Here is a 14,084-nt window from a genome sequence, read left to right on the forward strand (position 1 = left end):
GGTGACTCTAGCTCTTTCCATTTAGTAGGAGGTCTTGAACAAATGGGCTTGCAGACAGACAAACAGACAGACAGATGCACTCTAAAATAGATAGATAGATAGATGTGTAACATAGGCTGAGTTACCATAAGAATCTTAGCTATTTCCTGACTTGTGTATTTAAATTTAGAGTCTTAGTGTTGTATTATATATATATTTTAAAATTGCTACTTTTAATATTTATGAGTATGGATTTATAGGGCCAGCTAACAATATATACAATCAATGAAAGAGAATTGCCTGTTATTTATTTATTTTTCATTAGCCCAGAGGAACCCCAACAGTAATGTGATTCTTTATTTGAAAAGAGAAATCACCAGTGTCTTGTATTTAAATTGTTACTTTTTAAGGATATGAGGCAAATATAAAATATCCTGTCTATTAGTTTCTTATAAAGTAATGCCTTTGTACAGTACCTCACTCATTGTTACACAGTTCCTCACCAACACACAGCTGTGGTTGTAATATCATTGACTTATGAATTCATTGTCTTAAATTCTCATAATTCTTCATAGATTTGAACATTGTTTAATTAGAACTGATTGAAAATTCTGACAGAACTGTTTTCTGTTGGAAAATGCTAATTCAATTAAACGGGGACCTTTTACAGGTTTAATTTAATTAGACATACTGATTTTTGTCAAAATGTTTGATGAGACATTTGCAAAGTGCTTCATTTCAGTTATCATTTTGACATTTATATTATAATATACATAAAAGTTTTGATAAGTTAGTGTAGATATTGCCAAAACAAAATGTAAACATATTTTTTTTGTGGGAATTTTTGAAATGTTTACTTTTTTCATTCTGATTCAGGACTAAAGGAAATTTTAAATGTTGGAATTTCCTGAGGAATGGAATTCTGAGATTCCAGCAGCGCTAGTTTTCATCTCAAAACACTCTTCTCTGCCACTCTCACTCTTGCAACTGAGGTTTCCAAACAGTGGTGCATAGATTACTTGCTGGGTACATATGGAGGGACTGGTTTGACTTGTTATAAGCTGGTAAATTGCATGGAAAGAACATGACATTAAAAGATTTCCCCATTTCTTTTCCATGATAGCAATCAGTTTAATTGTCACAAGAATGAACAAGGAAAGGGATGTGATTCATATAATCATGACTCAGAGGAAAGCTTGTCCTTGAGGCCTTTATTAAGAACACGTGGAGGGTTAACAAACATATTTTAGGCTTGGTATACACTGAAAAGTTAGGTCAACAAAGCCACAGCCCTGACTGATGTGACTATATCCCAATCTCACCTCCAGCGTAGACACAGTTATGCTAATAGAAGAATGATTCCATTAATATAGTTACCATCATTCAGGAAGGTGATATTCCTGCACTGGCAAACACCTCTCTCAGGATATGTCTGCAGGTTTTTTTTTTTTTAAAGTAGCCTTTTTCGAAAAAACTTCACCTGCATCTAGACTGCAGCCGTGTTCTTTCAAAAGTAAATCAAAAGAACGGGCAGTTTTTTCGATCATGGTAAACCTCATTTTATGAGGAATAATGCCTTTTTTCAAAATAGTGATAGAAATGTAGCCGTGTTAGTCTGGTGTAGCTGAAACAAAATACAGGACTATGTAGCACTTTAACAACTAACAAGATGGTTTATTAGATGATGAGCTTTCGTGGGCCAGACCCACTTCCTCAGATCAAATAGTGGAAGAAAATAGTCACAACCATATATACCAAAGGATACAATTTAAAAAAATGAACACATATGAAAAGGACAAATCAAATACATTACAAAGATAGCTTCCCCAATTATCACCTCTAATACCATTAGCTCACAGACATTTACCTTCCTCCTCCCCCCCGCATCCTCCTTCTGTTCTGAAATTTGATTTGTCCTTTTCATATGTGTTCATTTTTTTAAATTGTATCCTTTGGTATATATAGTTGTGACTATTTTCTTCCACTATTTGATCTGAGGAAGTGGGTCTGGCCCACGAAAGCTCATCATCTAATAAACCATCTTGTTAGTCTTTAAAGTGCTACATAGTCCTGTATTTTTTTTCAAAAGTTCTCTTTAGAAAAAAGGCGCTATTGAATGCAAACTGTGCTTTTTTGAAAGAGAGCGTCTAGATTTTTTTTTGAAAAATCTGCTTGTAGCCTAGATGTTCTTTTTCGAAACAGGCTTGTAGTCTAGATGTACTCTCATTGATGTAGGCTGCATCTACACTACAGTGTTATGCTAGCATAGCTACACTGACATAACTATGCAAGTACAGGCAGTCCCCGGGTTACATACAAGATAGGGACTGTAGGTTTGTTCTTAAATTGAATTTGTATGTAAGTCGGAACTTGCGTCCAGATTCAGCCGCTTCTGAAACTGACCAGCGGCTGACTACAGGAAGCCTGAGGCAGAGTTGCTCTGCCCTGGGCTTCCTGGAATCAGCTGCTGATCAGTTTCAACAGCGGCTGAATCTGGACGCCTGAGACAGAGCAGCTGGGGCGCTATCGGGTTGGTCCCCGCAGCGCCGCACCTCAGCGCTGCGGGGACCAACCTGGCAGCACCCCAGCAGCTCTACCCCAGGTGTCCCCAAGTCAGCTGCTGCTGAAACTGATCAGCGGCTGATTCCAGAAAGCCCGGGGTAGAGCAACTCTGCCTCGGGCTTCCTGTAGTCAGCTGCTGCTCAGTTTCAGAAGCGGCTGAATCAGGACGCCTGGGGCAGAGCAGCTGGGGTGCTGCTGGGTTGGACCAGCTGCTCTACCCCAGGCGTCCGCTAGAAAAGCCTGGTCTGCTGGGGGGGGGAGCGCTAGCTGCGCCCCCCCCAGCAGACCAGGGAGACGCGGGCGGCGGGACTGCCGAGACATGCCGCGATCCCGCCCGCATCCTCTGTGGTTTTGCTCCGCATCTCCCTGGTCTGCTGAGGGGGCCCTCCCCCAGCAGATCAGGGAGACGCGGAGCAAAGCCGCGGAGGACACGGGCAGCGGGACCGCGGTGCGTCTGGGCTGTCCTGCTGCCCACGTCCTCCGCGGCTTTGCTCCGCATCTCCCTGGTCTGCTGGGGGGGCCCCCCCAGCAGACCAGGGACACGCGGGCGGCAGGACCGTCGAGACGTGCCTCGGTCCTGCCTGCATCCTCCGCGGCTTTGCTCTGCGTCTCCCTGGTCTGCTGGGAGGGCCCTCCCCCAGCAGACCGGGGAGGCCCTCCCCCAGCAGACCAGGAAGACGGGGAGCAGCTTTTCTCACCCCGGAGGACGCGGGCGGCGGGACAGCGGCGCGTCTGGGTGGTCCCGCCGCCCGCGTCCTTCGGGGCGAGAAAAGCCCCATTTGTAACTGTGGATCTGACATAAGTCAGATCCGTGTAACTCGGGGACTGCCTGTATAGCCTTTGTAGTGTAGACACAGGCTTAAGAAAAGATTTGTAAAACCTATCTTAGGCCATGTCTATATAGAAACTTTGGTCAATGCAAGTTATGTTGGTCTACAGCTGCTAAAGTTAGTAAATTGCTTATGTGCAGGTAATACAGACATGTTTCTGTTCGAGAGAGGCAAACACCAGAAAGTGATGGGTAGATTGGTGGGATTTAAAAACAGAAAGATACACAAAAATCAAATGCAGTATTTAATCTATCTAATATTAAATGTATTTGGTTAGTCATTCAAATCCAACCTTTTGCACGTATGGTATATACAAAGCCCTATATATAAACACAGTTTCAGTTGGAACCAGAGTTGATTCATTTCCACTGAACTGATTTTATATTAACTATGTGTTGATTTCTTCTCCAGATATTTGCCAATGTTATCCCTAATGATTACTCTTTTTTTTCCAACTAAAAAGCTTAACCCAAAGCCTAGTGAAGTCATTGGAAATCTTTCAATTGATTTCAATAGACTTTGGAATGACCCTAAGTACACTTGTGAATTAACCATGGGGAGTGAACCTCTTCTTTACCTTCTAATGGTAATGAGTAAATACTGTTCTGCTTACACTACAAGGACAGCAGAGATGAGTGTTCATAGCATCACTTTCTTCTCTTCAAATTAATTTGCTAACTCACATAAAAACTGCCTTGTCTTCTCTAGGATTTTACCATGAGTTAACTCTATTTAAGACTATGCCTTTTTTCCTAGTGAAGACAAAGTGTTAGAGATGTCAGAGGAGGGTAAACCATGTGAAAATGGATGTTGGCACTTTCCTAATTTTCCTTTCCTCCCATTCATCTCAATAATACATTCTGTCCCTTAGTTGTTTTGTTTCCTCCTCTACAAGGTATCTGTTTGGGGTTTTTTGTTTGTTTTTTGGTTTTGGTTTTTTGCCTAATTATGAGCAAGGAGGGAGAGGGAAATAGGTGGGAGACACTCTACAGCGACAGAACAATAATGGTCTTAGGACAGTTGAAGCTGATCAATGTGGTGATCAATTTTGCCCATAAGTCTACTGTATTAGAATTTGGCCTTGAGTGGGTAACTTCACATGCCTGTTATCAAACAGAAGGTATGTCTAAACTATGTTCTATTTTTGAAAGAGGATATGAAAATTCCTGTGGAATTTTTCTTTCCATCTCACTTTCAAAAGCAGAGCTTTCAAAAGTGAAAGTAGTCTGGATGCATTTTTTTGGAGAAAAAAACCTTTTTCAAAACAACTGCGTAAACCTCACTTTTTAAGGAAGAGCAGTTTTTTTGAAAAAGTTTTTTTTTCTGAAAGTGAGATCGGAAGAAGATATGCAAATTCCATCGGAATTTCAAAAATAGAGCGTAGTCTAGGCATAGCGCACAAGTTTAAGGATGCCTTATTTATCAGAATATCCAAGCTATTACTTTAAAGGAAGGTTGGAAAGTGGTTGACAGTGGTAAAAGCAAAGTGAATCAGTAAATGATTCAGCTGTAATTCACAGGAAAATGATTATGCACCAGTAACTGTCCATCATCTTCCCTCCTCTTTTTCCTTTCTTCCAAACAAAATTCCATATATTAAAATGTTATAGCTCCCTCTTCCAGGCATGAGTAGTATTTATGAACCCTAATACAAAATGTCATAAATGGAAGAAAGGGGAAATGTATAGTAATGAATATAAATCATAGAAATAAGAGATCTAGAAAACTGATAAAGGAAGCAAAGTGACACAAGCAGAAATCTATGTCCAGCAGAGTTAAGGACAATCGGGAGTTTAAGTATACTGGAAAAAAGAATCCTGACACAAGCTGGGGTCCATTGCAGGATGGAAAAGGTAGAAATAGCAATAATCATTCAGAAAAGGCAGATGTGTTCAATAAATATGTGGTCTACATTTAGGGGAAAACAGATCATATAGTTTTATTTCAGTATGTTCAATAGCAACAACTACAGGTAGGCTGTTTTAATTCAGCAGCCCCAGATAACTCGCATCCAAAACTTTTAAACGAGCTGGCTGAGGAGTTTGGTGGACTGCTAATGCAGATTTTTTCCAAAGCAGAAGTACCGAAATAGGTTTTAAGACGTCCCTCCTGGTCTTGGAATCTAGGAAAAGATGAGCGAAGTCACCCCTCTCTGCGCTTGCTTCAGACGGAGTTGAGCCAAACGAGCAAGGTATCTCAGGTTCGCAGAGGCTTATGACCCTGGGGGCTTTATCACGGGGCGCGGAAGGGAGCGGCTCGGTGGTTATAAGCCGAGGTAGAGCTGCCCCCGCGCCCTGTTGCAGTCGCGCCAGTTGCAAGGTGTGTGGTGCGGCGGCTCCCAGCGCGGGAAGCGAATTCTCCAGTCCCCAAAATAAACCCACCCCCAGGCGGGGGCTGCAGGTCAGTGAGGGGGAGCGCGGCGCGGCGCGGTTCCCGCCAACGGAGCGCTGCCCACCTCAGCGTTTTCCATGTTTTCTTGCCCCCGCTTCATGCTCCCTCCCAAGGCCTCGGGACCGGGGGGCTGAGAGGGGAAAGGCTCCCGCTTGTGCCGTGGGCCGATTTCCACACCCGCCTTTCTGCCCGGGTGCAGCCTCCCCCGGCGCTGCTAACCCAGCCCGGACCCACCCAGCCTGCTTGGCGGAGGAGCCGAGCCGGAGCCAGGCGCGCGCCTTGCGCGCAGCCGGGCAGAGCAGCTGGGGTCTCCGGAGCGAGGCTGGCTCCAAGCGGCGGCTGCTGCGCGGGGGAGCAAGAGGCCCGGCGGGGAGCAGCCGCAGGGTTCGCGTTCCTCCGGACTGTAGCGCGGTTCCTGCCTCGCGCCACCCGCCCGGCTTCTGCCCCTTCCAGAAGCCTGGAACCCAACCACCCTCACCTTCCCGGGGGCTTGGCAATTCTTTCGGCCCCTCTGCTTGGCCTGGGACATTTAATCTCAAAATGTTTAATTCTGGCAAAGCTATAAACAAGTTAAAACAGGGGTTTGTAATAAGAAGTGTTTGTTAGGCAACCTTCAGAGGTGATGTTATCAACCCCGCCTTGAATAAACTGTAAAGCTGGGGTTCTAATCTTTCTTCATAGTCAGAAGAGTATTCTTGCAATGCGACTGCAAGCCACCTTGTTATCTATCCTCTTGTTTGTTACCAGTGTACTGAATGTTGGATGGTGTCACTGCTGGAGAAGGAGAACAAATATCTGGCAAATTAGCCACCTTGTTACACAGGGCATGGCTCAGAATCTAGGGGTTTTGTAGTATCACTTCATCTCAAAGTCCTTTGCACAAAATTATTTATTAGTCCTCACAATACCTAAAACAACTCTAGAACAAGGCTAGGACTATAACAGAGTTTAAAGAGAAGCTAGATAATTTCATGGAGGTTAGGTCCATACAAGGCTACTAGCCAGGGGATAGAAATGGTGTCCCTGGCCTCTGTGGCTATGTCTAGACTGCAAGCCTCTTTCGAAAGAGAGCGTCTAGACTGCACGCGGAGCTTTCGAAAGAGCAAGCCGCTTTTTCGAAAGAAAGCACCCAGTGAGTCTGGATGCTCTCTTGTGAAGAAGCCCTATTTACATTCAAGAACGCCTTCTTTCGAAAGAGCACTTTCGAAAGAAGGCGTTCTTCCTCGTGAAATGAGGTTTACCGCCGTCGAAAGAAAAGCCGCGTTCTTTCGATTTAATTTTGAAAGAACGCGGCTGCAGTCTAGACGCAGGTGAAGTTTTTTCGAAAAAAGGCTACTTTTTCGAAAACCCCCCTGAGTCTGGACACAGCCTGTTTGTCAGAGGCTGAAGAGGGATGGCAGGAGACATATCACTTGATCATTGTCTTTGGTCCATCCTCTCTGGGGCACCTGGTGCTGGCCACTGTCGGCAGACAGGCTACTGGGCTAGATGGACCTTTGGTCTGACCCAGTACGGCCATTCTTATGTTCTTATGTTCTAACAAATACCACTGAAAGTCGATGTATTAAGCAAAGACTCAAAGATAGCATTAATTATGTTATGGTTTATGTTATGATATATTTGGAGGCAGTGCCTCTTGCTTGTTACACTTACCAACCCCCCTTTCTGTGGGTAGGCAGCTCCAGCTTCCCCTCCTCTCCACTTGGCCACTGAGGAGGGCCAGACTGAGATGTGGCTCTCTCCCCCCAGCTGCCAGGCCCCCCCAAGGCCAGCCCAGCCTCGGCTCTCCCCCCTCTCCAGCTCCTTCCACCCTCACCCCCTGTCCCTAGCTGTTTCCTCCCCCCAGCTGCCAGGGAGGGAGGCTGGAGCAAGGCTATCCCAAGACCTAGGGGCTCTGTGAGGAGGCTGGGGTGCGGGATGGAGGTGTGGCTCCCACCTCCCTAGATCACTGGAGAGGGGGAGGCAGCTTGTGGCTTCCACCCTGCTCCCCTGGAGCACCAGGGAGCGGGGAAGGAGAAAGGCCACGCAGCTCCTATAGCTGCTCAGCATGTGGCTTCATGGCCCCCCACTGGAGCATCTGGGAGGGGAGAGAAAAGGCTGCATGGCTCACAGCTTTGGTCCCCTCCAGGGAGGAGAGGTGCTCTGAGGCCTCCCCAGGCCCTGTACTGCAGTCGAGCACTGGAGAAAGGGGAGGGAGGGACACGAGAGACGTGATGACATCACTCTGCCATCCCACAGGAAAAACTTTTTTTAATATATATTATATATCATATCAAAAGCCCAAGTGCTATAGTTAAGATTTCATAATGGCTTCCAGTGGAAGAAAAAGAAGCAAGTGGGGAGAGGACCGTTTAAGAAGGAAAAGGTTCCTTGTTTTGGTACCTTGATCATCTTGCTCTCTGATTGCTAGCTTTCCTTTGGCTGCTGTGCCCAGTCCTTCTTAATTCTTTTAAAATATATTTTTCATGTTCATGTAGCTTCTGACCCACTAGTTGTGCTTTCTCAGTCTCATTTCCTAATTCTCCCCTCCTCATTTGATCTTCAGCCTTAGAACAACTCTTTTGCTCCCCACGAAAACCTTTGATTCACTTTTGTTCTGAATAAAAACTCTTGAATCTCAGGAATATTATTTCAGTACTCTTTCTCTTAATCACCTAATCTCCATGGGTATGTCTACACTACAAAGTTAATTCGAACTAACAGCCATTAGTTTGAATTAACTTTAATAGCAGCTACACATGCAAACTGCTAGTTCGAATTTAATTCAAACTAGCGGAGCGCTTAATTCGAACTAGGTAAACCTCATTCTACGAGGACTAACGCCTAGTTCGAATTAAGTAGTTTAAATTAAGGGCTGTGTAGCCGCTTAATTCGAACTAGTTGGAGGCTAGCCCTTCCCAGGTTGCCCTGGTGGCCACTCTGGGACAAACCAGGGAAATTTTTCTGCCCCCCTCCCGGTCCCGGCGCCCTTAAAGGGGCACGGTCTGGCTACAGTGCCCGTGCCAGTTGCAAGCCTGCCAGCACCCAGCCAGCAGACCCTGCACCTGGCACGGCATGGGCCAGCCACCCGCTGCCACCCGGCCCTCCACCTTTTCCCAGGACCAGGCTGGCGGCTCCCAAGAGCCTGCCCAGAGCCGCAAGAGGCGGGAGCCCGCCTGGTCTAGTGCGGAGATCGTGGACCTCATCGAGGTTTTGGGCGAGGCCTACAATGTCCACGACCTCCGCACTAGGCACAGGAATGCGGCAGGATAGCTGCCAGCCTGGCCACCAAAGGCCACATGTGAACCCAGGAGCAAGTTTACATGAAAATCAAGTTGTTCCAGTGAGACCCCTAACCCTGAGCCCTGATCTTAGAACATAAGAACATAAGAATGGCCGTACTGGGTCAGACCAAAGGTCCATCTAGCCCAGTAGCCTGTCTGCTGACAGCGGCCAGCACCAGGTACCCCGGAGGGGATGGACCGAAGACAATGACCAAGCGATTTGTCTCGTGCCATCCATCTCCAGCCTTCCACAAACAGAGGCCAAGGACACCATTCCTACCCCCTGGCTAATAGCACTCCATGGATCCAACCTCCATGAATTTATCTAACTTCTCTTTAAACTCTGTTATAGTTCCAGCCTTCACAGCCTCCTGTGGCAAGAAGTTCCACAGGTTGACTATCTGCTGTGTGAAGAACTTTCGCTTATTAGTTTTAAACCTGCTGTCCATTCATTTCATTTGGTGTTCTCTAATCCTTCTATTATGGGAACTAATGAAGAACTTTTCTTTATTCACCCTCTCCACATCACTCATGATTTTATAGACCTCTATCATATTCCCCCTCAGTCTCCTCTTTTCTAACCTGAAAATTCCCAGTCTCTTTAGCCTCTCTTCATATGGGACCTGTTTCAAACCCCTAGTCATTGTAGTTGCCCTTTTCTGAACCCTTTCCAAGGCCAAAATATCTTTTTTGAGGTGAGGAGACTACATCTGTACATAGTACTGAAGATATGGCGTACCATAGTTTTATACTTCCCCTCCTCCTCCTTCCCCTGGCTTCCCCCATCCAGCTCCCTCATCCCAGGTTTCCCCTTCCCCTCTCCCACCCTCTCTCTTCCCCTCTCCCACCTCCTTTTCCCAGTCTCCCCAGAGGTTAATCCCCCCCCCCCCGCAGTTTTGTTAAATAAAGAGAGGTTCTATTTTTGAACACACGTGTCCTTTATTTTTTACATCAGGAAGGGGGCTAGGGAGGGGTAAGTGGAAGGAGGTGAGGGAGGAATGGGGAACGATGCCCTGATGGGGAGGACTGGGGTGGCTCTGTGGGCTCCTCGGACTGGAAGCTCTCCTTCAGGGCCTCCTGGATCCTGAGAGCCCCCTGATTGATCCCCCCCGGATGTCAGCCTGCGGCAAGTGCAGCTGGGCTGATGGCCGAGTGCTGTGATGTGCTGAGTGTGGGCACTCAGGGCACTCCAAGTCAGGACTGCTTTGCTGTCCCTCATCGAGTTAGACAAGCAAGCGGGCAACCCTGAAAACTGTCTATCGGGTGGGGGTTGGGTCCCTTTAAGCACACCCCTCGGCTAGCCTGAGGCAGCAGCCCCACGCTCTAAGTCCTAACCTGATGCCCTGCCAGCACTGGTTCCGGCCATCCTTAACTTCGGTGAAGGGTCCACTCAATGTAGACGCGCTATTTCGAATTAGCAAAACGCTAATTTGAATTAGTTTTTAGGTCTAGATGCAATCATTCGAATTAGGTTAGTTCGAATTAACTAATTCGAATTGTTAGTTCGAATTAGTGCTGTAGTGTAGACATACCCCATCAGTGTTGCTCTTTATCTCCTTGCACAGGGCTTCCATGACCCTTCAATCCGTCATAGGCCAGGATCCTATGCTGCTGTCAGTCCCCTCTTCTGCTGATTTTCCTCTGGCACTACTACAGTGTGTTTGTGTTTGCATCCATAACATATATCACAAGTCCTATTTCAGAAGAGAAAAACAGAATATTAAGAACATCATTTAAATACAATGAATGCAAATCTGTAACTTCTCTGTAGTTTAGGAATAAATGAACAAACTGTTCTCTCTTTCTAGGAGCAAGGTTAAGAAGCTGTTTATGAAGACAGTTTGATTCAGTTTGCCAAATTTATTTCAACAGACGATGATAAATGAAAGTGAATCCCATATGTTACAGCAGGAATCCGTGATTAGCTTGACCTGGATGACATACATATTAGAAGACTGGACTAGCGTTGAGTACTACTATTTATACTATATTGTCTTTTTCTTGTGGATGTTACCCATAATATTATTTGTACCTCTTTTAATTTTCATAATCTTCAGTTGCTTTTTAAAACTTCTCCTGTTCATTTACAAGAGAAAGAACAGCTTACGTGAAGATTTTTCCAGTAAGGCCTGGGACAATGCAAGGTTCCTGGTGGCATCCTTATTTAGTGTGACTGGAAAACTCTGGCACGGTAAGACTTCTTTTCCCTCTGAACACTGTTGTATTGTGAGATGCTATCATTTGATTATTAAAAACTGGTATCCTCAACTTTTTGTGGAGTTAAATGTTGTGGAAGATGATGAGCACCAAACAGATCATGGCGGTGGCAAGTGAGGGCAGGTGTGCACTGACAGACGGGGTTGGGCATGGCCACTACAGCCTGTGAATGGCATGTGTATGGACTGTGAGGGGGTGAGGAGGGCAAATACACTGCTGCTTGGCCCGTGCTGTTCCCAGTTTCTTGGCTAACTCCTATGTAAAATTCTGGAATCTAAAAACACATAGTGATTAGTCCCCTTTATTTTTCACTGGTGAGGCCACATTTGGAGTACTGTGTCTAATTCTGGGGCTGCCATTATAGAAAGCATTGGAGAGTCCAGTGGAGGGCAACCAAAATAATTAGGAGGCTGAAGCATGTGACTTAAAAGGAGAGGCTGAGGCTATGTCTATACTACAGAGTTTTTCCAGGATACCTAAACTCTACTGCATCCAAACAAGCACGTTCTTTCGGAAGCTCTGTATTCCTCATTTTATAAGAAATAAGGGTTCTTCCAAAAGAGGAGGTTTTTCCTACATTTGGCCCAGTGTAGACGGGCCAAATGTCGGAAAAGCCTCTTCTGAAAAAAGAATCGGAAAAAGAACTGCAGTGTAGACATAGCCTGAGGGATTTGGGCTTATTTAGTCTACAAAAGAGAAGAACGAGGGGGAATTTGATAGCAGTCTTCAACTTCCTAAATGGGGGATGGAGAGAACCTGTTCTCAGTAGTGGCAGATGTCAGAATGAGGAGCAATGGTCTGAAGCTGCAGTGGGGGAAGTCATGCCTGAGAAGCACATGCTGGGCTGTAGGCCAGGAGTCTCACAGGTAAGGCTCCCAGTCAGAACCTGCCTCTGGCACCCCCGCCCTCTACCCCCCCCAACTCCTACTCCTCAACCCCACATAACCTAAACCCTCCGTGCCCCTCCTGAGCCCATACTCCCTCCCCGACCATGCACCCTAATCCCCTGCCTCAGATCACAATCCCCTCCTGCTCCAGGTCACAACCAAACCCCTGCATCTCCTCCTGCAACCCAGTCCCCTGTCTTAGGTTACAACCCCCTCCTGCCCTAGATCATAACCCAAACCTCTGTACCTCAATTCTGTGCCCCAGGTCACAACTGCATCCTTCACCCAAACTCTCCCCCAGAGCTCACAGTCCCTCCTGCACCCAAATCCTTTACCCAGGGGTGGGCAAGACAGCCTCTGTGGGCTGGATCCAGCCTGCCAAGCTGATTGATCTGACCTGGCAGCCACCCTGCTGCTCCCCTACCCCCAGGCCAATTGAGACCTGGGAACAGGCGAGCATGCAAAGTCTCCTCTCTCTGCCAGTGGTGCGTGGCACCAGAGGGAACCACCAGGTACTAGGGGGCGAGGGGCAAAGACTTCACATGCTCCCTCCTCCCCAAGGCCAATTAAGGGCCTGTGGGCAGGGAAGCATGGAAAGCCTTCTCGTCCTGCCTCTTCTGCCTAAGGCCCTTTCCCTTCCACGGTGGCCCACGACCACTTCAGAAATTTGTGAAGTGGCCCCCCTTCAAAAATTATTGTCCACCCCTGAGCGAAGGCCTGCCCCAGCTCTGCCCTGCCCAAAGAGCCAGAGCCTAAGACTATTATGTACTGCCAGCTGTGAGCTAAAGATTGCTCAGTAGTCTACCCCACCCGAGGGTGGGGACCCGAGCACCAGACAGTTACTGCTTACCTCTGTTAGATGATCACAGAACTATAGACTGCTTGGCGTGGCCCCACCAGTACAACCCAAGCCTAGAGACACATGGCCACAGCATCTGGACTCTTTGAGCAGCCTGGGGCTGTGTCAGGTAGGGAGATTGCCTGAGAGTCCCAGCAGGTCATGGGCTGGATCCAAAGGCTTGGCAGGCCAGATTCAGTCCATGGACCGTATTTTGCCCACCTCTGAACTAGATGAACTGTCCTTCAAAGAAGATGGTCTTCTCAGAAAAAAGACAAATGAGTTGCTGGAATAACTAAAGAAGGAATGATTGATAGCCCATTTTCTGTGCTTGATTTCTTCTGGCAAGAGAAGATCTACTTCTTTTCATCATCAGAAACAATTTTGTCCCAGTCTTTGACATCTTATTTTTGCCTAATCTAAGATATCAGTAGTATCACTAGTTGACATCCTTCCAGAGCCAACATAAGAAGAGGTCATTTAAGCCAAGGCCTAAATCTAAATGACTTGTTGCCACCCGGACATCTTTCTCTCAACACTTCAGTGCTCAGATTGTTGGAATTATTTCTTATGCAGCATATTACCACAACACTAACTTAACTGTACATTCCTTTATTAAATTCAGAAGCCAAATAGTAGTGATATAGTTGCTCTAAACATACTAAAAAAAAGCTAAATAAGCAATTTACTGTATCCAAACTGCAATAAAATATTTATAAGCATTCAGTAAAGATATTTACAAATGAGCTAAAGGTTCTTAGACCCATTTTGGTCAACTTCCCTGTGGTCAGGCAGGTCTTGGCAATTAATTTTTTAAGAGTTTACTTTTTTATAACCTTTCACAAACAAGTGGTTTCTGACTTCAGCTAAATTCAGTTTGAGATCGTTCACCCTTGTTTCCAGTTTTAATCCAGATAAAATTTAGTTTTCTTTCTTCCCCTTTTTTTGCTGACCAAGAGTTTTTCTTGTTGCACTTAGGTTCACATAAGACCTCATTTTTGGGATAATACTGTTGTGTGGGATGAGAAGGTCCATGCTAGCTTATTCTAAGACTTAGCTCTTTGTTTTATTTGTCTTTTTATCTGCTGTGATCTCTATTGTGTAGGAGCCTTCTTTT

General features: G+C 46.1%; 1 protein-coding gene across 6 annotated transcripts in view; it reads left to right on the forward strand.

The window, feature by feature from the left end:
• The first annotated feature begins 10,900 nt into the window (after nucleotides 1–10,900).
• LOC102445823 (DGAT1/2-independent enzyme synthesizing storage lipids) overlaps nucleotides 10,901–14,084 on the forward strand; it is a 35,401-nt gene continuing 32,217 nt past the window's right edge. For 4 of the 6 annotated variants that reach the window (XR_012901448.1, XM_075920688.1, XM_075920689.1 and 1 more), the window contains exon 1: nucleotides 10,901–11,216. Coding sequence is in view for 3 of the 6 variants with exons in the window: in XM_075920688.1 (XP_075776803.1) it covers nucleotides 10,901–11,216 (316 nt within the window). In the remaining 3 variants the exon portion in view is untranslated. The remainder of the gene's footprint in view (nucleotides 11,217–14,084) is intronic. The other 2 variants (XM_075920692.1, XM_075920691.1) reach the window with 2 other exon arrangements.

This window comes from Pelodiscus sinensis, chromosome 2, assembly GCF_049634645.1.
Source record: "Pelodiscus sinensis isolate JC-2024 chromosome 2, ASM4963464v1, whole genome shotgun sequence".
Lineage (NCBI taxonomy): Eukaryota > Metazoa > Chordata > Testudines > Trionychidae > Pelodiscus > Pelodiscus sinensis.